Raw genomic sequence first — 20,387 nt, forward strand, 5'->3', positions numbered from 1 at the left:
ATTGTGTTTGTCATAAATTAACTTATTGACGGATTTGACCATCACTAATTTCCATTTTCTAGTAGTGTGTTAAGGTTTTAAAAACAGTTTCCAATCATTATTTCGGTCACAGCGTTATTTTTTTGGAATCTTTGTGAATAATTACATTGACTATATTTGTCTATAATTCTCTATAATATTAAGGATTAAAACAAATTTAGAGTCACAATCACAATTTAAATTCTTGTTATGTGATATCAACTATAAAGTGAAACATGTTGAAAACTCCAAAAGTAGACACTACTCTTTGTCCATATTGTTTTACGTTTAAGAATTTGGCATAAAAATTTAGAAATATATCATTATTATTTTAGATTTTATACAAATTATTATATTTTTATCTTTTATATTTATTAGACTCCCTTTCATTTTCATTTTTTTTTATTTTTCACTCCATAGAAAGATATAAATATAAAAAAAAATTATTTCATTGATATTATAAAATGACAAAAAAACAGAATAAATAAATGTTGTTGAAACATCAAACAAAATGGTATGGACCATGGAAGAAGTGTTAAGCTTTTTTAAAATTACCAACATCAAATAAATTAGTTCAAACGTTATTTTCTCAGAAAGAATAACAAAACAACCCACTCACTGTTGCCACAGTCTTACCATGTGAATTGTGGAAAAATGAATTTAAAATCACTGCCTCTCGTTCCCACTCAAACTTAGCTAAGCTACCAAAAGCACAACACAAACAAGAGAACAATAGTTAGAGGCTGTTGAAGAGATACATACATAGTGTTAGTGTTATTTATGTTATGGTGTCCCTCAACCCAAACCCACCTCAAACTTTTCACTTCTTCGACCCCTTCCACATGGAGGATCAGAGTAAGAAGGTTCGAAAACCTTACACCATTACCAAGTCCAGAGAGAATTGGACTGACCAAGAGCATGACAAGTTTCTTGAAGCTCTTCACTTGTATGTGTTTTGTTTTTTCTTTTTGCTCTTCAATTTATGATCAATTCATTTTGTTGAATTTACTATTTGCTCTTAAGTTTTAATTTATGATAAAATTTCAGACTTGTTTGGGTGTTTGTGTTTTGTTGATCATGATGGGTGAATTTTGGGTTCTGAATTATGCAAGGTTTTGTGTTTGTGATTTTTGCTGCGGTGGAGACCCTTTTGGTTTTGGGTTGTGCTTTGGGTTTCTTTTTCAACATGGGGGTCTAAAAATCTTTTCTTTTTTGTTGTTTGTATGTTTGTGCCTATGGTTTTCACTTTGTGTTTCTCTCTCCTGACTGATTTCAGATTCGAACGTGACTGGAAGAAGATTGAAGCATTTGTAGGTTCAAAAACAGTTATTAGGTAATTTTATACCAGTAAGAAGTGAGCGTGAAAATTGACAATTAGACATTTATTGGTTATTTCACATTTTTCTATTCCTATATTGGGCAGTTAGGGAACTTACTCAGTTTTAATGTCTTTAATTAATACAGGGCTCTAAGATTATTCCAAGAAATGATAAATGCTAGCAACACACTCTTTGAATAGTCTTTTTTGTTGGTTGAAATTTATAAAGTTTTATTAGTCTCACATCTTATTTAACGAACATCTCTCATTATATTATGATTTTCAATAAATTCAAACTAATAATAAAGACTAAAGAGTGTATGTTGCTAGCATTCCTCCTCCAGAATTTTTCTGTTAAAGGTCCACCATAGTTGGTAGGTAATTATGTTTTTTAAGTATATTGGTAAAGAGTTCGATTTCTAATCCTGTGTATGAATAAAGGTTTATTAAGAGAACCTATACCCACTTTAGTGAATTTTCCACCTTAAAAGGTTTAGTATCTGGCTGTTGGTTGGGGATATATACCTTTGATGTGCACAAATACACACAAAAAAAAGGGGGATCTCTTAAAATGAGTAAAGGTTGACATGATAGTTTCCTTCAAAAAATGCCAGTTGTGAAACCCCAAACCTGAGTTCCACATGATGATGAATTGATGACATTAAATTCTACACATAACATTATGTTTTTGGCTTTAATTAAACATCAACCATTATTACAATACTAATATAATTTTTTCTCCACCAAATCAATACTTATTTATTCTTTTTATTTTTTTTAAGTGAAACACAACTTATACTTGCCGTGTTTTTCTATACGATCCTAGTGGCAGGGGGTGGGATGTTCATAATTTTGTAGTAAAATATAGTGTAGCTTTTCTTTTTCTTAATATATTTGATCCTTCTATACAAAACTTCAGAATTGATTGTTTGCTCCCCTTCCACTTTTTGGCAGATAAGGAGTCATGCACAGAAATATTTCATGAAAATTCAGAAGAATGGCACAAGTGAACATGTACCTCCCCCTCGTCCAAAGAGAAAAGCTGCTCATCCATACCCACAAAAGGCTTCTAAAAATTGTTAGTGTTGCTAACTTCATTTCAGGTATCTGTGACCTTAGTCAATTTATGAATAACTCTTCTATTTTTTGCATTTTATCAGCTCCTACTATATCCCAAGTTGCACGGCCATTCCAATCTTCATCTGCTTTATCTGAATCATCAAACATTTATAGGCCAGATTCATCATCTGTGCTTAGAACTCCAGTTAGCAGTGTACCATTACCATCTTGGGGTTATAATGTTGCACCACCGATCGGTCTTCCTAGGTCTTCATCTGCCTTTTTTTTTTTTTAACTTCAATTATGTATTTACCTTTCTGTATTTGTTCTATGACGAATTTAGATATGTGGAAATTTCTGTTCATATGAATTTTCATTTTTATGGTTAGATGATATGGTGGTAGTGATTCAACAAGCCAATCCTTTCAGTTACTGCTATAGCAGTAGTAATGAGAGCACTCCTAGGGGTTGGCCAAGTAGCAAAGAGAGTGATCAAGGAAAGTCAATTATAGGTAAGAGTGCTTTCTTGGGTCAAATTTTAATTTGATACAACCTGAAATTGACTGAAAAGCGTGAATAGTAAACAGATGATTTGTACTTGGATTATGACAAACTTTTACTCAAGTAAGAGTTGATTTAGGGCTAACTACTAAGGAGTTGGAACATTGCCCTCAGAATTCAGCTCATGCATTTTGATGTATTTAATGAGTAAAAAGTATTAAATGCAACACCTACAAACCTTATAAAAATTAAGCGTATTATAATCATTGCTCCATTCTGAGTTTACTGCACGGGTAAGCCGCACATTCAAATATGTGATGTCAATCTTTGAAACATTAATACTATAGTAATTATTATTATTATTCACTTACTATTGTTCAAGTCATTCTTTATCTTCTATAAAGAGAAATGCTTAGTACTATTAAATTCATCATTATGTGTAGCATGCAAGATGTCCGATGTTTCCACTGTTGATCATCTGTTTTATTAGCATTCGTTATTCTTTTCATGCTTCTCTTGACAAATTCATCTGTTCTATTAAACAGTAATGCCAGATTTTGCACAAGTCTATAGATTCATTGGAAGTGTATTTGATCCAAATGCGACTAATCATCTACAGACACTGAAACAGATGAACCCAATAAATGTGAAAACTGTAAGTGACCGCAACATTATTTTCTATGGCTCCATATCATTCTCTCCCTGTTTTTTTATGGTGACTTGGTGAGTGTCCAAGGTTTGAGCTATCAGACTATACTTGATAAGGAAGTCTAGTGTTTATGGCTTAAATTAATAGGCCAATGTAGGGGATTTATATTTTTCTTTTCTGTTGCAGGTATTGCTATCGATGAGAAACCTCTCCACCAATTTGAGGAGTCCTGAATTTGAGAATGAGGTAAGTTTTTTTCCTAAAATAATGCATCTCTTCTCTTGGTATTTTGTTGACAAACATAATTATTTATTGCATTTGGATGCCTTTTTGATCTTTTGATCTTCTACTTGATTTTATTATACATTATGATGCTTGTTATGAGATGATATTTTCAATTGTATGTTTATGTTAATGCAATCAAAATATTGATTTTGCAATCTTGGTATTTTGTTATTGGTAACTGCATAGAGTGTAAGACTTAGTTCTGGGACTACAGAATTTTTTTCTCTTAACATTTCTTATGAAAGTGTTTATGATGCCGAATTGAACTTCGATTTTTTTTATATTGCATGCTTTTCTTTGCGCAAAAAAAAAAGTTCAATTATGTTGTTTATATATTTGCCTATAGTTTTAGTGTTGAATGTCAACTACGCTACATTATTCAAGTTTGTCAATAATAAAATAAGCGCTTTCAAACTCATTTCTGGTATTGTATATTGTATCTGATTAACAATCTGAAATTCATTTATAGCTGCCACTTTGCACTTTCCTCAGCATATAATGGATATTATTCCGTTAAGAGAACAATTCCTTGGCACATGCATATGGAAAAGTAAGGAAAAGGTAGTCGGTCAGCCAATTAAATGTCACATGAATTACTTTATGTGTTTAATCAATGGATCTTACTTGAAGCAGTATTCGTTGTCCTATCATTTTGCTGAATAAAATCTTGGCTTATTCCATTTGACTTTCCATAATATAACATCATAATATATACTCAATGATTCACTTTTCACCAAACATTCGGAATTAATGCAGAGAAGGTTGCTGTCGTTGTACAATGCTAACTTGGAGAAGGGAAAATCTGGTAGTCATCATCGCAACCAACCCCTCAGTGACAGATCAGAGAGTGCCGTCTTATATGCTTAAGGTGTTACCAATGGTTTCTCAAGAACATAGATTTTAAATATCTTCCAAAAACACAATAAGCTTTCCTCTCAGCAACCACTAACTCCAAATGGTGAAATATGGGGCACAAGAGGGGTAGGATTACAGATTTTACAAACAGTTTGTAGGGTGCAGATGTTTACGTGTATGTAATTTACTGTCATTTAGGCTTATGTGTGTATCTTATAAAGATGGTTGTCATAGAAATGCAGGATAATGAGTCCAGAGTCCTGTTAAGTATCCTGGAGGCTGTACTGTGCAGAATATTGAGAGCTTCTGTCTGTAATGCTGTGATCCTTTTTTTCTACAATTTAGTATACATGAGCGGTGCTTCCAGTGTTGTATATATAAACCAAAACCAATAAAGAGCATATATAAATTGTGCTAATTTCATGCATGCACACGCACTAAATTGGGTGAGACAATTGTTACAATAGTTTTAAAAAAGAGAAGGGGGTATCAAGATATGAAAATGATGTGAATTAACTGTACTTAAAATGTGCACCTAAATTAATCTCATCCACATATTTTTCATTAAAATGTATGTACATTAAGAAAAAAAAGATTACAAAGGTAAAAAAAAAACATTTAAATGTGATGGAAAAAATGTTGCATAATTCAAGACTGTCCAAATCTCAATTAATTTCCTTGCGACACAGTGAAATATCATGAACTTTCTTGTACATTGAAAATATTGATTACATATCCTAGTTAGGACCATAGATACCTAGTAGTCTAGTACTGTCTAATAATATTTTCGTAACATGTATCTTGTATGCCACAGAATTAAGCATGATTGATTACTAAAGATTTTACAAAGTAATTCTATAAAAAAAATCCAAAACTGATAATACAGTTTTCTTCTCAAAATAAGTTCCTCCAATCACGCATTGGTATGAACATAATGCCACATGATGAAGTGTCTAACCATCTTTAGACGAAGGGAGGGGGGAAAATATCAAATTTGTATTGGAGAAAAATTCGAAGGTTGTAAGGAAGTTTTAAATCTATAGTTTCTAAAAACCAAATTCATCTCCCTTTTCATTTTCAAACAATCAAAATAAAACACATCATTATCCTTATTTTCTCTCTATTTTTCTTTCCTCTTCATGAAAGCATACCATTAAGCTAAAATGTGATTGAGTCGAACGAACAGGCATCTTTCATGCCCCAAAAATATAACCACTGAGAACAGACGTTCCTGTTAAGCATTTTAATTATGTCGATAAAAAGAAGGCGGAAAATTGAAATCCCAGCAAAATGCAAATTGATGAAAAATCATTAATTACAGAATAGCTAATTTTTCCAAAGAAAAGCATCATATGAAACCCATCTTCCATGCAGGAGGTATAGAGAAGCACAACATCAGGTGAATACAAACTAAGTATACACATCAACAATGACAATACACTATCTATACCCAAAACCCAAGTCTAGCTCTTGACCATACATCCCCTGGCTGTGACCTGAAGCATGGATTGGCTTTGGGTTTTTTGACCTCAGCTCCATCTCAAAAAGCCTCTGAAGTGCTTCTGGATGATTTCTTCCACCACCAACATCAGGAGCTAATGAAATAGCCAAAGAGTATATATGTCAGGAATTGTAAATAGATCAACAGACTAAAAATGAGGATGAAAATGTGTCATGTGATACAACTGCAGTTGCAAAACGAGAAAATAATAATCAATATCAGGCATGATATCTTCTTTGAGTGTCACTATGAGCAACAAAAAATTCTGGTGCCATCATGGAAAACCAGAAACAATAAAATGTAGCTTTGAGTGTGAATGTGCAAATAGAATCGCGGTGTCATTAACGTACCACCACTCCAAACATAGCATACATGGTTTTGAATATTGTTAATTTGTTCACAAAGTAGAAGCAACTGTGTAAACTAGAACAAAGCAAGACTAATAATTTGAACTGGTGGATGAGTGTGTTATGTGAATGTGCAAATGTATCTGATTATAAGCATTGTGTGTGCTCATGTACACACTTTATTGGATGTATGCATCTCATGTGCGCATTGTGTTTGCTGACATGCCCATGGCAGTCACAGAGAAAAGTGATTAAACTTGCTCTGAAAACACCTAGCCATCAAGGTCAATGAAACATGAACAAGCAGAAATAACTATTGAGAGGATCAATTGTCATCGAAATGTACAACAGCAAGCACAATTGTGCATTTTTTATGAATTCAAGTTAGCTACAATAATCATACAAAAGCAAGCACAATAGTAATGTACATTAAATTTCTACCTTGTAATTGCATTCCAGGGCCACCAAAAGTAGGATGCTGGTGACCACTAAATGGGAAGCCTTGGCCTTGCATTGGGTTTGGTTCCTGCATGAAGCCAGTCATTGGATTGCTAGCATGAGATGGCATAGGTGCACCCCTTGGGAATCCACGTAATAAATGAGGTGGGGGAAGGTTTCCTTGCATATGCATTTGTTGTTGTAACATAGAATGATGAACTGGAGGATCAAACCCTGGCCCTGCAAGTCCACTGTTTGGTTGACGAAAAGGAGGACGAAGCATATTTCCTGGAAATTGATGATTTGGTGGTGAGTCATGATGAACCATGCCCTCAGGAGTTGGAAGCTTCATATAAGAACTTATATGAGGGGGATGAGAATCCAGTTGGTTAAACATTGGACCACCGTGATTCAACTGAGGGTGGATCTGTGGAGATCTTTGGACATTAAGATTCTGATATGGAATACCAGGTTCCCTCATATCATATGGACCACGAGGGAATGCTAAACCTTCTTGATTTCTCGTAACGAGTCGGTCATCTCTAAATGCAGGATTCAGAGCTGCCAGTTTTCTAGTAATGTCAACTGTAGTGTCTTGGGACAAATCTGTTTTAACTAAATTTCCAGCAGATAAAAAGTTTTGCAGAGGATCACTAGCTGTAATCAAGCTATCTTCTTCTGGAAGGTGAATATCACGAGGCCCCTTGAAACCACTAGCTTTGGAAATTTCACTCTGAAGTAACGATGAATTACCATCTCCCTGAGAATCACCATACCCCAACCACTGCTCTTCAAATCTATTAGATTTGGGATGATTTGTTTGTTCTGATGGCAGGACACCACTTCCGTGCCTGTTCAGTGTAAGTTCACCTGTAGGAGGGTGAACATTGTCTGAGGTAGGGAAAGGAAACAAAAGAGACTCTGAAACATCAGGCCCTGCAGATCCAACTGAACCCCTTTGAACAGAAAGGGGCGCTCCAACTGATTGAAGCTCCTTCATAAAAGCTGACCCAAAAAGTGTTTCCAGTGTCAATGTCTTTGATGAATTGGAAACATCTACATTTGCTTCTCCAGGATTATCAAGAACATTGCCAGTAGTGACTCCTTCAGTATTAGGCACCTTGTCTGAAGAATCTAGAATAGATGAAAGTTCCATATCATTGTGTGAGGTTCCTTTCTGTAACAAAGAAAGGAGGTGGTGGGATGCATGATTATCAACTGGAGTCAACTGCTCAGATTTTGCATCAAAATCTTTGTCCTGAATGGGCTGTGGACGTGATGAGCCATTTTCACCAACTTGAGACAAAATTGACTGTTCTAAATCTTCACACGTTAGAACTGCTGCTAAAACCTCAGGTTTATCACTCTTGTACAATAGCTCAGAGTTGTCAATAGTAGTATGTGCTACATTTGATGTCATATGCTCACCAGTTGGTTCAGAATTTAGGAAAGCAAAATTAGCTGCAATAGGCTGGGGTGTTTCTACATTAGAAGTCTGCAACCCCCCTTTTTCTCCACCAACGATAAGTGAGAGCAAGTCATTCGGCCTATGTGTCAAGTCATCCACTGGCTTCTTTTCTGCAGTAAAGTGGGTAGGGAATGAACAAAACAAGTTAAAATCAAATCACAAAGAACAACTTGAAAAGCATAAAACATTGAAAGCGCTAAAGCCTCTTTATAAGTATACCTTCTTCAACAAACCAATGAGCAAACTTGGAAGATTGGAAGGCGTGTGGACTCCATGTCTCATCTGCTTTCTGATCAGGCTGCTATAAGAGCAAGAGCATAAATAATCAAATCTATAATAATGTGGCAGAATAAAAGCAGAAACAGAACACTAGTCAAAATCACAATATATATAGCCAAGTAGGTTAAGTATCTGTTTTCACAAAGATATCTGCCAGTTGTGGTTTCTCTAGCTTTTATAACCCCAAGGACATGAGGCATAGTTGAATGCAGACAATAAGTTCACTTAAAAGTTTTTGACATTACTCAAAGGAAATTCTAATAAGCTCCACAATTACCTCAACAATACTAGTCGATTTGTCACGGTCTAGTGTTGAAGCGTTACCAAAAAGCTTGTATAGGATAGAATTTGAATTGTCTGGACTAAAAGCTCCCACAGCCTCCTTTCCTTTTACTTCAGCATTAAGATTAATAAATTCATTGTCATCTGATGCTTCCAAGACTACTGAAAGAGCAGATCTCTTCCTCAATTGATCACCCATTCCAATTTTAATGTCGGCAATATCCAAAATTGACGGTAAATTTAAAATGTTTTCTTTCTCATAGTTAATTGAAATATTTAGATTTGTATTTTGAAGATTCTGTTGATCATTATTCACTTGCTTGGTTAATAATTTTCCTTCTTTATTGTCAGAATTTATACTGAATACATGGTTACCTCCAGTATCACCAGGCGCAGGTTGTCCAACCTATGCAAGCATCAGAATAAAAAAATGTATTAAAAAAGAGCCAAGAATAATGGCACATATTATAATATATAATATAATATATTACAATAAAGCACACTTCATTTATCAGCTAGTTGAATAAATAACATTATATGGTTTTAAAGGTTAACTTGGTTAAAATCTAGGAAGAAATTAGACTTTTCTTCTCATTTTAAAATGAGTCCTCAAATTCTAGGCTTTCAATCTTTATGGAGAGCAGTATCTCTGCGAGACATAATGTGGCAAAATCCTACAATATCCTCTGTATTTATTCAACATCCAATACGCAAAGAGGCAAAATCCTAATCCAATTAAGGTAGAGACTCTGAATAAAACATTTCTGTTATACAAAATTTGAATTTGACATCAGAGTTTGGTACTTGGGACATCAAATATTAGAGCAGAAGATAGTTTTAAACAGTATATCACAATCTAGTCTCTTGTATCCTCTCTTACGCCTGGGACACAGTCAAATTACAGGTACCATAAACTATCTCCTTACTCCTTTGCACTCTTCCTTGATTGGAGGTTGCTCTATAAAAAACTTGAAATCTTTAGATTTTTAACTTATCATTAGACATGAAACCAACATTCAAACAAGATAACATCAAAATCAAAACTAGCTTTATCAGAATCTAAGATTTGATGTGTCTTGAACCTTCCAGCATTGAAGAAAAGAAACTAGAATCTTGAATGAAGCCACCATTCACTTTCAAACTATTTAATTTTATAAGACGAAGATCACTCTTAAGACAGTTAGGACATTTTTTATAACCACATTCTAACCATCACTTTGAAGTTTGGAATCATAAAATCCTTTAGTGATTTCTATTCTAACAATTTTATGCTTGCTGAGCAATTATGGTGAATTAAACTACAAAATTTCATCTATGATTCCCATCTCAAAATACCACATAGTATGGACTTAGTTCTCAAACAAGAAATACCAACTTGGCAACTTTCTATCATAACAATTAACAGTAACAAGTAACAACTAAAATTCCCTACAAAGACAAAACATTATGATATCAAAAATTAAAATTTAGAAGTAAAACCTAGTTGAATGCCTAATTCAATACGTTAAGAATTTAATCTTTTAGCTTAACATTTGAAAAATAACAGCTTTTAAGAATAACTAAGCTACAATAGGCCACAACTAAGATGGGGATGACAAACTTTATCTAGTTACCTCTGTTGAATGAGTGTTAAGGGATGTCTTGGTTGCCAAATTGCGTTCCAACTTTGCACTTGCAAAACCAGGGGGTACAAGTGGTCTTGCTGCTGAAGGAGTCTGTGAAAGGGAAGAAGATTTCTCATCATTGCTTAACACTGATAGAGTCACATTAGGCTCCACATACTCGTTGCTCCTATTAACTACCCTTTTCTCATCGTTGTCAGCAAGTGAAGTTATGTCAAAATCGTCGTTATTCTTGTCCGGGTTCAACTTATGCTTTTCTTGGAAAGCTTTATGTTGTTCCTTTCTCATCAATTCAAAAGAAGCTGGCAAGAAAGTTGTCATCCATTTATTTAGTCTAAAACTCACTAAACATGCACTTAACAATGTCCCTAATTACAAAGGTAAACAGAACTTCTAAAGCCAAATTTAATGAGAACAGATACAGCAAGACAAAATGTCTTCTGAAAAAGAACAATTACCTCTTCTTTTTCTTTCCTCTTCAGCCCTGTCTTCACTTGTACACTCCAAAGAACCAAATGTTTCATCATTAAGAGAGTCATTAGTCTCCCGACGTGAGTGAGGTGCCTGGAAAGCATCCAAATCAAAATAAAAAAAATAAGGTAACAGACATTGAAGTTAATAAAATTATGTGCGATTTCAATACTAACCATGACTTCACCACATCAAATGAAAATCATAATTGAGAGTTAAGAATTGTTGGAAGCAATCAATAATTCAATATTGCAATGTAGCCAGCATACAGGTGTATGAGATATAACAACTACAACTAACCTTATAAGGGCGAGGAGGATGATAAGGCTCATTAGACCGATTTAGCTGGTAGTTGTCATTAGCTCGAAATTTCAGGGCAGCCAACCCAGGGGTATACCCAGAGGGCCGAGGAAAAGAACCACTACCAAGAAGCCCATCATGCTCAGGACCTTGCCAAGATCTACGCAATTGATTGCCAAAACGTTTTCCAGAATCTGCAAATAGACACAAACAATGAAATAGATGAAAATAACCCTTTTCAAAGAAACTTCTACTTCAATACCCATCACTAAGTCATAGATATAGGGAAGAATGCCATATCAGTCCAAACAGTTTAATTTGTAGAGAATTAAGGACAGGCATATTCTTGCTGATCAAGTGTAAAAACCTGAATCCAATTCAGATTGAGAATCACTATCTTTATCAGATCGTCCTGAAGATCGAGTTTCCCATTTTCCATGTATTCCCCGTGAAAAGCTATCACCTCTGGTGGGAGGGGATGAACTATATTCAATACGTCGACTAAAACTATGCACTGACAAACCACCTGTACTTCTCTGCCGATCTTGAGAAGCATCTTCAAATTCACTGATTTCCAAATAAAAAAATAAAGGACAAAGATCACCAAAAAAACAAGGCGTAACACATAATGGAAGATCACAAATTGATAAAAAAGATACACCATAATTCCTGCATCAGTGCATTGAATTTCATCCATTACACCGGGTAGAAACAGACTATGTGGCACAACAATCTTTACCTTAAAAGTGATCGATCAAACCCACTAGGCAACTCTCTGCATATGTCCAATCCACTTAGCGATAACAAAAAATCCCTTGTGTATGAAATTTTTAACTTCCTGAACCACCATCAACAGATAAGTGTTACAACACGCATCATATTTTGATTTTGATAGAAAACATGTATAACGAGCAAAAAGCTGATCAAAGAAGAAAGGTTACTCTTGCAATCCTTGATCAGTTGCCTGATCCAACAAGCCCTGATCTTCACTTTGAAAACTCATTTTGATCTCTCCACCCAATAATTCCTCTCCACAAAGTTGATGAAAACAGCCAAATATTTCCAACCAATGAATAATGCAAAGTATCAACCACAAAGAGCACTAGTCAATAGTAATCATCACTTACACAATTCATAACACAATCTCACCCTGATGAGAACCATAACCAAATACTCTTCTGCTCCCAACACCAAACACGGTTAAAATAAAAACCCTCAAATATTTTTATTCTAGTGCAAGCACAAGGTCAATTCCTGATTTTTCCATCACCCACTTCTACAATCTATGATGTGGAAATCTTCAAAGCCAAGAAAACAAATAACCTAGAACCAATATACACAGGCAAAATTCCACTCACTGATCCAAACTCAATCAACGAGACCCACTATCCAAAACCCTCCCAAGCTTCCTCCTTTGTGAAAAATTCGCAAAACCATCACCTAAAAAGACGAAAAACACTCTCCTCAATGAAATTTGCGAGATAGATATATACACTTCATCGCCTCAAAATCAGAACGCAAAATCACAGGGATAAGAGATTCAATTAAAAAACTTTCGGGAACACCCATGAAATTTAGCTCCGAGGGAAAACGAAAGGGACCATAATCATTGAAGGGTTTGTGCCTAATCTAAAGCTCCGCCATGAAATTAAGAAAAATAAAAAACTAGGGTTTTGGATTTTTTACAAAGGACCTATGTGGATCGAGGGTTATGGAGAAAATCGATCGCCGAAACGGTGTGGAATCGAAATCTTGGGGAGATTTGGCAGTGATGGATCGCGAAGGAGGAAGAGGGAGTAAGCGAAAAGAGAGAGAGATTTGAAGTGAGAGAGAGAAAGTTGTTACTATTATGGTATTATAATTATCTCCGGCAAGCTATGGGATAGGAATGCCTTTTTTGTCTACGATGATAAATAAACGAGTAATAATTAGAATTACTGTCTTAATCTTACTTATAAGTTTAAAAAAATATTATTTAATTCTTACTGCTTTGCCAGAATTATTATTATATGTGTAAATAGTATGCCCAATTTAAAGATTTTTACATTGTTAAATAAATATATATATATATATAGTAAAATTATTAATTTTTAGGATAATTACTTTAACATTTATTTTTACAATTAATAAAAAGATAGCTATAAGGAAATATTTAGCACGTGAAATAAGAATTTTATTTTTCTAATTATAATTTTTAATTCTTATTTAAATAAAATTAAAATAAGTTCATAAATATAATTTTTATGTTTCAGTTAAAAAAAGAATAAGAATACAAAATTATAATTGTAGGCTGAATTTCGACTTTATTTAACACTCAATAAACAAAAGTAATCACGGATTTTATCATGTTAAGTTTAAGTAAAAAAAAAAAATATTTCACGAGTATTAACATGAACAATGATAATAATTATAAAATAAGAAATGAGAAAATAAAAAATAAAAAATAATGATAATTACAATAAGTGGTGGTGGTGATAATAAACATTAATATTAGTGATAAAATAACATCATAATAACTCCACCCGAGGATGGATGAAAGTGAAATTGAACATGGAGTTATGTAAAGTCATAATACCAAGGGCAAGAGTATGTATGGAGGAGTGTTAGATATTGTAAGGGAAATTTATTTGCAACTTTGACACTTGCTCGATCATTTTGGTTGAGCTCCAAATCACATGTTAAAGTTTAATCTTTTAAAGTAACTAGCGTTGTCCAACATTATGGTAGAGTCCCATTTTATTATGTATATCAAGATTAATATCCTCTAGATGCAAATATATTTCAATTTTATTTGACAATTAGTAAATAGAAGTAATCATAGGTGGGATTATGTTGGGTTTAAGTCAAAAAAAAAAAAAAACATTCCACAAGTTTCTGCAACAACAATGATAACAAAATGGGACCAAAAAATGACAAAATAATAATTCAGCCAGATGGGTGAAATTAAATACTGTTGAAGTTGTGCAAATTCACAATACCGATACTATGTGTGTAGGAGAAGTTATAGACTATGAAGTCCAATTTATTCTCCTTTTTTCATGCAACTTTAGTACTTGCTCAATCATTTTGGCCAAACCCTGGGTCATTTCTCTAGATGTAATACATCCATATACGCTTTCACAAGATTTCAAATACAAAGAGCCTTTCCCAACAAAATAATTTAATCTCCTAAAATCATGTACTTCATGAAGCCAACAAGATAATGCCTTGCGCAAGTGTAACGTTTATCATTTATTCACCGATTACATAAACTTGATTAAACACAAGTTAATTAAAGGTTTAATTGTAAATTTAATCATTCAACTTTTCTTGTTTTAAAAATTTTATCATTCAAATTTAATTTTTATAAATTTTATCACCTAAATTTTTAATTTTTGTGCATTATGTCACTATTGAAGAAAAATGATTTTGACCTTTTTACACTGGTTCTACTTATATACGATATAGCAAGTCATTTTTCTACATCCGTGATGCCTACAACCAATGTATAAAAATCTAGAAAAATTAACTTTTTACATCAATTTATTATCAATATGATGATAAAATATATATAAAAAACAAACTTAAAAGATAAAATTTGTGAAATATTAAAAGTTAGATGATAAAATTTGTTAAAAAGAAACTTTGATAGTAAATTCTGCAAAATTATGAAAGTTGAATGATAAAATTTGTAAAAATAAAATTTGAATGATAAAATTTATAAAATAAAAAAAAATCATGGTAAATTTTACCATATCTTAATTAAAAAATGAATATTTCCAATTTTATAGGAAAACAAAATATTTTAGTTCTAATAATTTATTTTTTAAGAAATTAACATATATAAACAAAAAATTTAGATAACTAAAACAATACTCCATACATTTTTTTTTTCATTTCTTCTCAAAAATGGTAAAAAAAAAAAAAAAAGGATAGTCACAGTTTGATTTTTCCACTCCTTATCCATTCTTAGCTTATTTGTATTTTTGTCCCCACAACAGCCATTGTACACCCTTTTGGTTGGCTAAAATTCACTCTCATCCCACGTTGTTAAGCTTCGTAAATAAGATTCAACACAAGGGGCACTTTACAACTCCAAACCCCTTCCAACGCTATCTCTATCTATAATAATCAGCTCGGAGTTAGAGCACTGAGCAACCGCCATGGCCACCGCTCCTTCGCTTCTACACTCATCTGGGTCCTCTTTCTTCTCTCAATTTCGTGCCTTTCAATTCTCTTCTTCTTTGCTGTTCCCTCATAGTAACAAGCATGGGAATGCACTGGTCTCTGTGAAGGCCTCTGTTTCTGGGGTTGTGTTGGTGGAGAAGTCTGAGGCAGAGAAGGCCAATAGGCTCAAAACAGCTTACACTGAGAAAATTATTCCCTTGCTCATGGAAGAGTTCTCCTACACCAACAAACACCAGGTTTTTTACCAAATTTTGTAACTTTTGTTTAATGTTTTTTCTAACATTGTTTGGCTGTGAAAGTTTGAATCTTTGTTGGTTTTGGGTTGGTGGGGTTCTGGGAGTTTGGTATCATGTGGCGGGGGAAATGTGATGGGTGTGTGTTAAGCTGCTTTGGATTTATGGGGTTTTAATGTGAATTTTGTTGTTGTTTTATTTTATTTTTTATGGTTTGGGTTGATGGGGTTTTGCTACTTTGGTTTCACATAGTGGGACAATTGAGATGAAGCATGATAAGTTGATTTGGTTTCATGAGGTTTCACAGTAAAATTTCAGTTTTTTGGGGGTTTGATTAGGGGGGAGGGGGATTAATGGTGTGTTTGGAACGGTGGGAAGATTAGGGAGGAGATAAAAGTTGAAATTTCAATTGAAGAGAAAATGGAAGTGAAGAAAATTTTGAATTGTTGTTTCTATGAGTTGTTATCCGTGTTTTCTTTCCTATCTTCCAAACATACCATAAGTTTTGGTGTCAAATAGTGTTGAAGAAGAAATGGGGGCATGATCATTTGGTTTGCCTTCAATTTTTGCAATGTTGGGTTTTATCTTTTCCTTCATTTCAGGTGCCTAAAATTGAGAAGATTGTGGTGAACTGTGGTATCGGAGATGCTGCACAAAATGCAAAGGGTTTGGACGCGGCAATAAGTGATCTAGCACTGATCACAGGGCAGAGACCTATTAAGACTCGGGCCAGGGCTTCTCTTGCCACCTTTAAGATCAGGGAAGGTCAACCACTTGGGATTTCTGTGACACTAAGAGGAAATGTGAGCATGTTGTAGTATTCAATTTATATTGTTTAATGAATATAGTTGATTGGGATGTGATGATTTACTGAATTTATTTAGAACAATGCGAGTATCATGATGTTATTGGCTTTTGGTAACGAGATGCTACCCTGCTGTTACGTGGATTTATTATTTTCCTGATAGTGTGGCTGTTTTGTTGTTACGGTTAAATGCCTAGGTATAAGGAACTTTGACTAGTGCTGATATGCTGCTGGAAATTTATTTTGAAATGTGTTACTACTATTTGTTAACTTGTCCATTATCTGCGGCTAGGGATCTTGTGTAAGCCTATTGACATCCCTTAAGAGAAAGAGGAATAGAATGAAGTATGAGTTTTGGAATATAGTTCAATAGGGATATATATGATTATGAAAGGACTTAATTTCTTTGCTAAGGCATATTGGTTTGATTTGGTAAGTTAGTAGCAGTTCTGAACATTGGTAATGTATTCGTGGCCAACTATAGAACTTAAGAAGTTAAAATAATCTTTGGCAAATGTGCAAATTCCATACTGTGATAAATGTGCCACTGTTTGTTAACTTGTCCTTTATCTGCGGCTAGGAATCTTGTGTAAGCCTTTTGGCATCCTTTAAGCGAAATAGGAATAGAATGAAGTTTGAGAATTGGGATATAGTTCAATAGGGGTTATATGATTATGAAAGGATTTCATTTCTTTACTAAGACATATTCGTTTGATGGCAAGTTAGTAGCAGTGATAACCTGAGAAGTTAAATAATGGGAAATATGCAGATTCCATACTTGTCACTAAAAAGTAACCTAGAACAGAGTTGCTATTTAGGTTTGGAATATATGCTATCATGTTGCAAATTGGCTATATTCTTTGTTGACATAATATGCTATCCATCAATCAGACATTATCTTGTAACAGAAAATGTTTACTTAGAAAACATTATTCTCCTCCTATAAGAACAGTAGGTAACATTATTCTCTGTTATCCTGAACTTGTTTCTTCAGAATCCAAAAGTGAAAGGAAATTTTGGCCTTCTGTTTTGTCTGTGTTTTTATCAAGGTCGAAGTCGTTTTCTTTTGGATAGGCTACGCTTACCATTTGTGTTTAATTTTCAATGTTACTTTAATAAAGAGTGCTCTCATCAGGAATTTACTAAACGAGACTATACGCATGTTTAGAAGCACGATTTACAACCCACAACAATTCACATCCCAGATGTGAAAAATCTCAAAAGCTACAGCTAGTAGTGTTTATCGGATGTGAAAAATCATGTCTCTGATTCATTTCCAAACATGCTACGGAGTTTCTGTTATGTCAAAGGGTTTGGTGATGTGTTGCAATATATGTATGTGAATTTGATCTCTGTTTGAAATTCTTTATTTAAAAACTGTAAGTACATTACAATTCTCCATTGAATACCAAATTCTAATTCTAATACTCTACATTTCAGTAAGCTCATATTTTACTGATATCCAGTATTAGAACCACATAAGTTAAACCAAAACCTCCTGTGTTTTTATGTAGCTGAAATCCAATAACTGTTGTTTGATTTTTTACAGATGATGTACTCATTCCTAGACCGAGTTGTCAACTTGGGACTTCCTAGGACAAGAGATTTCCAAGGTGTGAACCCCAACAGCTTTGATGGGCATGGGAACTACAGCATTGGCATTAAGGACCAGGGTGTCTTCCCAGAGATCAGAGCTGATGTTGTTGGTAAGCCTCGGGGAATGGATATCTGCATCGCAACAACAGCTAAAACCGACCAAGAAGCACACAAATTGTTGGCTCTTATGGGTATGCCCTTCAGAGAGGGAAGTGGTCCCGCCACCACAATTCGGAAAAAGAAGCTCAAGTCTCATCATTTTGATGCAAAATCAAAGGGAAGAGGAAGGAAGTGACATAGTTTTGATGCAAAATCATAGGATAAAAGGAAGTAAGGTTGAGGACCAGGAGACACTGTGTTGTATTCCTTGTTTCATTCAGATGTAATGTTAATATGTTGTTGATTCTTTTTGTAAGAGGCATGCATATGCCATCAACTATTTCGCTATAAGGTTATAATGTGGTTATGCAGATCATGCTTGCTAATTGATTTCCATTTATTTCCTGATTATTTGGTTCAGTTGACAATTATTTAAGTGTGTTTGGTTCTCTTTCTGGAAAATACTGAGGTGACATGGATTGAGGATTCTAAGCACTCTTAAGTTATTCTATTCTATTATTAGTCTACAATTTGCAAATTTCCACTCGATTATGATTTCAAATATCATAGTCAACATTCTTAAATATACTATACTAATTACTAAGGTAAGAATATATTCGAAAATAGTCAACTTATAAGAAATTGTCTTTGGTATGATTTCCTTAAAAGAAAATTATTATAAAATACAATAATTTTATTATTTATGGTGATTTATTATTTGATGACAGTATAATTACTATTAGTGTATTTATATTAAATTCTTAATAAAATTTTCCATTAGTTAAAAAAAATAATCCACAGAAGGGGACGAAATTTTGGATGTCTCACTGTTTCCATTTTATTAAATTTAAACATGCATTATTCTTTAAAATTTAAAATGTCGCTAATAATTAAAGCAACAGATTTAAGATGCTGAATTTGATCATTATTTAAAATCTTTAAAAAGTTACATTTAAATTGGTGTTATCAAAACTTGTTTGGACTAGCTAATTGAACTAGATTGACGGGAAATAACAGATGTAACCAGGAAGAATTAGTTGTTGGATTAGAATGTTGTAAAATTAGTATAATCCAGCCAAATTTTTTTTGTTAATCCAATTGTTTCTTTGAATTAAAGTTTACTAAGTTAAATCTAGGTTAGACTTAGTTTATAAGCTGAGCTTGCAAAAGCAAAAAGTTTTACTTTTATAAAAAAAAAAAAAGAGTTTTAATATAAGAAATGTAATTTTGAGGATAATTAAGTATGCCACAAAAATCGATTTTATTTTTTAAATTGAGTTTGAAACACTCCAAACAGAAAATCAAACATAATGGCAGGTTCAAGTGAATGAGTGAGTCAATAGAACTGTTATGAATTTTCTTAAGATATAGTGTGATATTTTTGTACAAATTATTTTAATAAAGTATGAAACTTATAGTTTATTTTTTTTAAAATATACTATTTATGTAATTTAACCAGTAACTCACTAATTCGAAAAGTAATTTCTTACCATTGATGATTTTTTTAATGTCAGAGTTCAATATGATACCAAAAAATTTAAAATGCTCACACACTTTCAACCAATTAAACTAAACTTCTTATATTTTCATAATTAACACTAGTAGAAATACAAATGCTACCGTGCTTGTGTGTCCGCATTTAATATTATTGTAGATTTTTTTATTATATAATAACATACAATATATATAAATTTAATTTTATTACTTTTCCCAAATACATGTTTAATTACGTGCATTTTTTTACTTTTAATAAAGGATATTCTTTTTAAAAATGGTTTATAAAAGAATAATATACAATTCTACCATATTGGATGTTATTAATACAAAATAATTTTTTCTTCAAGCTGAGAAAATAATTTCTTGATATAATTCCTGGCGGAAACACAGGTGCAACACCAAAAGGTTTGACCAATTAAACTAAAAAAAAATACAATAGTGGAGACAATGAGATACAAACATTGATATGATGGGCTAATTTTGTGAGAGGGGTGGAGACAGAAAAGGCAAGAGGCACTCACATATAATATGCCTCTGTGATTGTTGTTGTGCTAACCATACAAAATCCACTTCTAGTGAAGAAGTGTAGGCGTGTAG

General features: G+C 33.3%; 3 protein-coding genes across 12 annotated transcripts; 2 read left to right on the top strand and 1 right to left on the bottom strand.

Annotated features, from left to right (window-relative positions):
* Nucleotides 1-624: 624 nt before the first annotated feature.
* Nucleotides 625-5,112, top strand: LOC100775747 (protein REVEILLE 5). 3 transcript variants are annotated; one of them, XR_416140.4, is made up of 9 exons: nt 625-964; nt 1,295-1,351; nt 2,291-2,414; nt 2,497-2,662; nt 2,785-2,907; nt 3,442-3,551; nt 3,732-3,791; nt 4,300-4,391; nt 4,587-5,112. XR_416140.4 is itself a non-coding variant. In XM_041005166.1 (8 exons), exons 3-8 carry the CDS (start codon nt 2,334-2,336, stop codon nt 4,613-4,615), a joined length of 564 nt encoding a protein of 187 aa, XP_040861100.1. In that variant the 5' UTR covers nt 625-964; nt 1,295-1,351; nt 2,291-2,333; the 3' UTR covers nt 4,616-5,112. The 3 variants fall into 3 exon arrangements, 2 of the variants coding, with proteins under 2 accessions (XP_040861100.1, XP_006587829.1); XM_041005166.1 differs by lacking the exon at nt 4,300-4,391 and having other exon boundaries at nt 4,592-5,112; XM_006587766.4 differs by lacking the exon at nt 4,300-4,391 and having other exon boundaries at nt 629-964.
* Nucleotides 5,113-5,959: 847 nt separating this feature from the next.
* LOC100776293 (uncharacterized) lies at nt 5,960-13,275 on the bottom strand. Of its 8 annotated transcripts, none has more exons than XM_003533548.5 (11): nt 12,335-13,274; nt 12,133-12,231; nt 11,761-11,960; nt 11,394-11,587; nt 11,081-11,186; nt 10,614-10,924; nt 9,376-9,406; nt 8,996-9,111; nt 8,659-8,740; nt 6,975-8,549; nt 5,960-6,280 (listed from the first exon to the last, which is right to left on the bottom strand). In XM_003533548.5, the coding sequence occupies exons 1-11, from the start codon at nt 12,394-12,396 to the stop codon at nt 6,126-6,128; spliced, it is 2,931 nt and encodes a 976-aa protein (XP_003533596.1). In that variant the 5' UTR covers nt 12,397-13,274; the 3' UTR covers nt 5,960-6,125. The 8 variants fall into 8 exon arrangements, with proteins under 8 accessions (XP_003533596.1, XP_006587834.1, XP_006587833.1 ...); XM_006587771.4 differs by having other exon boundaries at nt 8,996-9,159; XM_006587770.4 differs by having other exon boundaries at nt 8,996-9,162.
* A 2,147-nt stretch (nt 13,276-15,422) lies between these two features.
* Nucleotides 15,423-18,664, top strand: LOC100800193 (50S ribosomal protein L5, chloroplastic). The gene is made up of 3 exons (XM_003534495.5): nt 15,423-15,796; nt 16,396-16,596; nt 18,148-18,664. Exons 1-3 carry the CDS (start codon nt 15,536-15,538, stop codon nt 18,487-18,489), a joined length of 804 nt encoding a protein of 267 aa, XP_003534543.1. The 5' UTR covers nt 15,423-15,535; the 3' UTR covers nt 18,490-18,664.
* Nucleotides 18,665-20,387: the final 1,723 nt, after the last annotated feature.

Source organism: Glycine max, chromosome 9 (genome assembly GCF_000004515.6).
Source record: "Glycine max cultivar Williams 82 chromosome 9, Glycine_max_v4.0, whole genome shotgun sequence".
In the NCBI taxonomy this organism is placed as follows: Eukaryota; Viridiplantae; Streptophyta; class Magnoliopsida; order Fabales; family Fabaceae; genus Glycine; species Glycine max.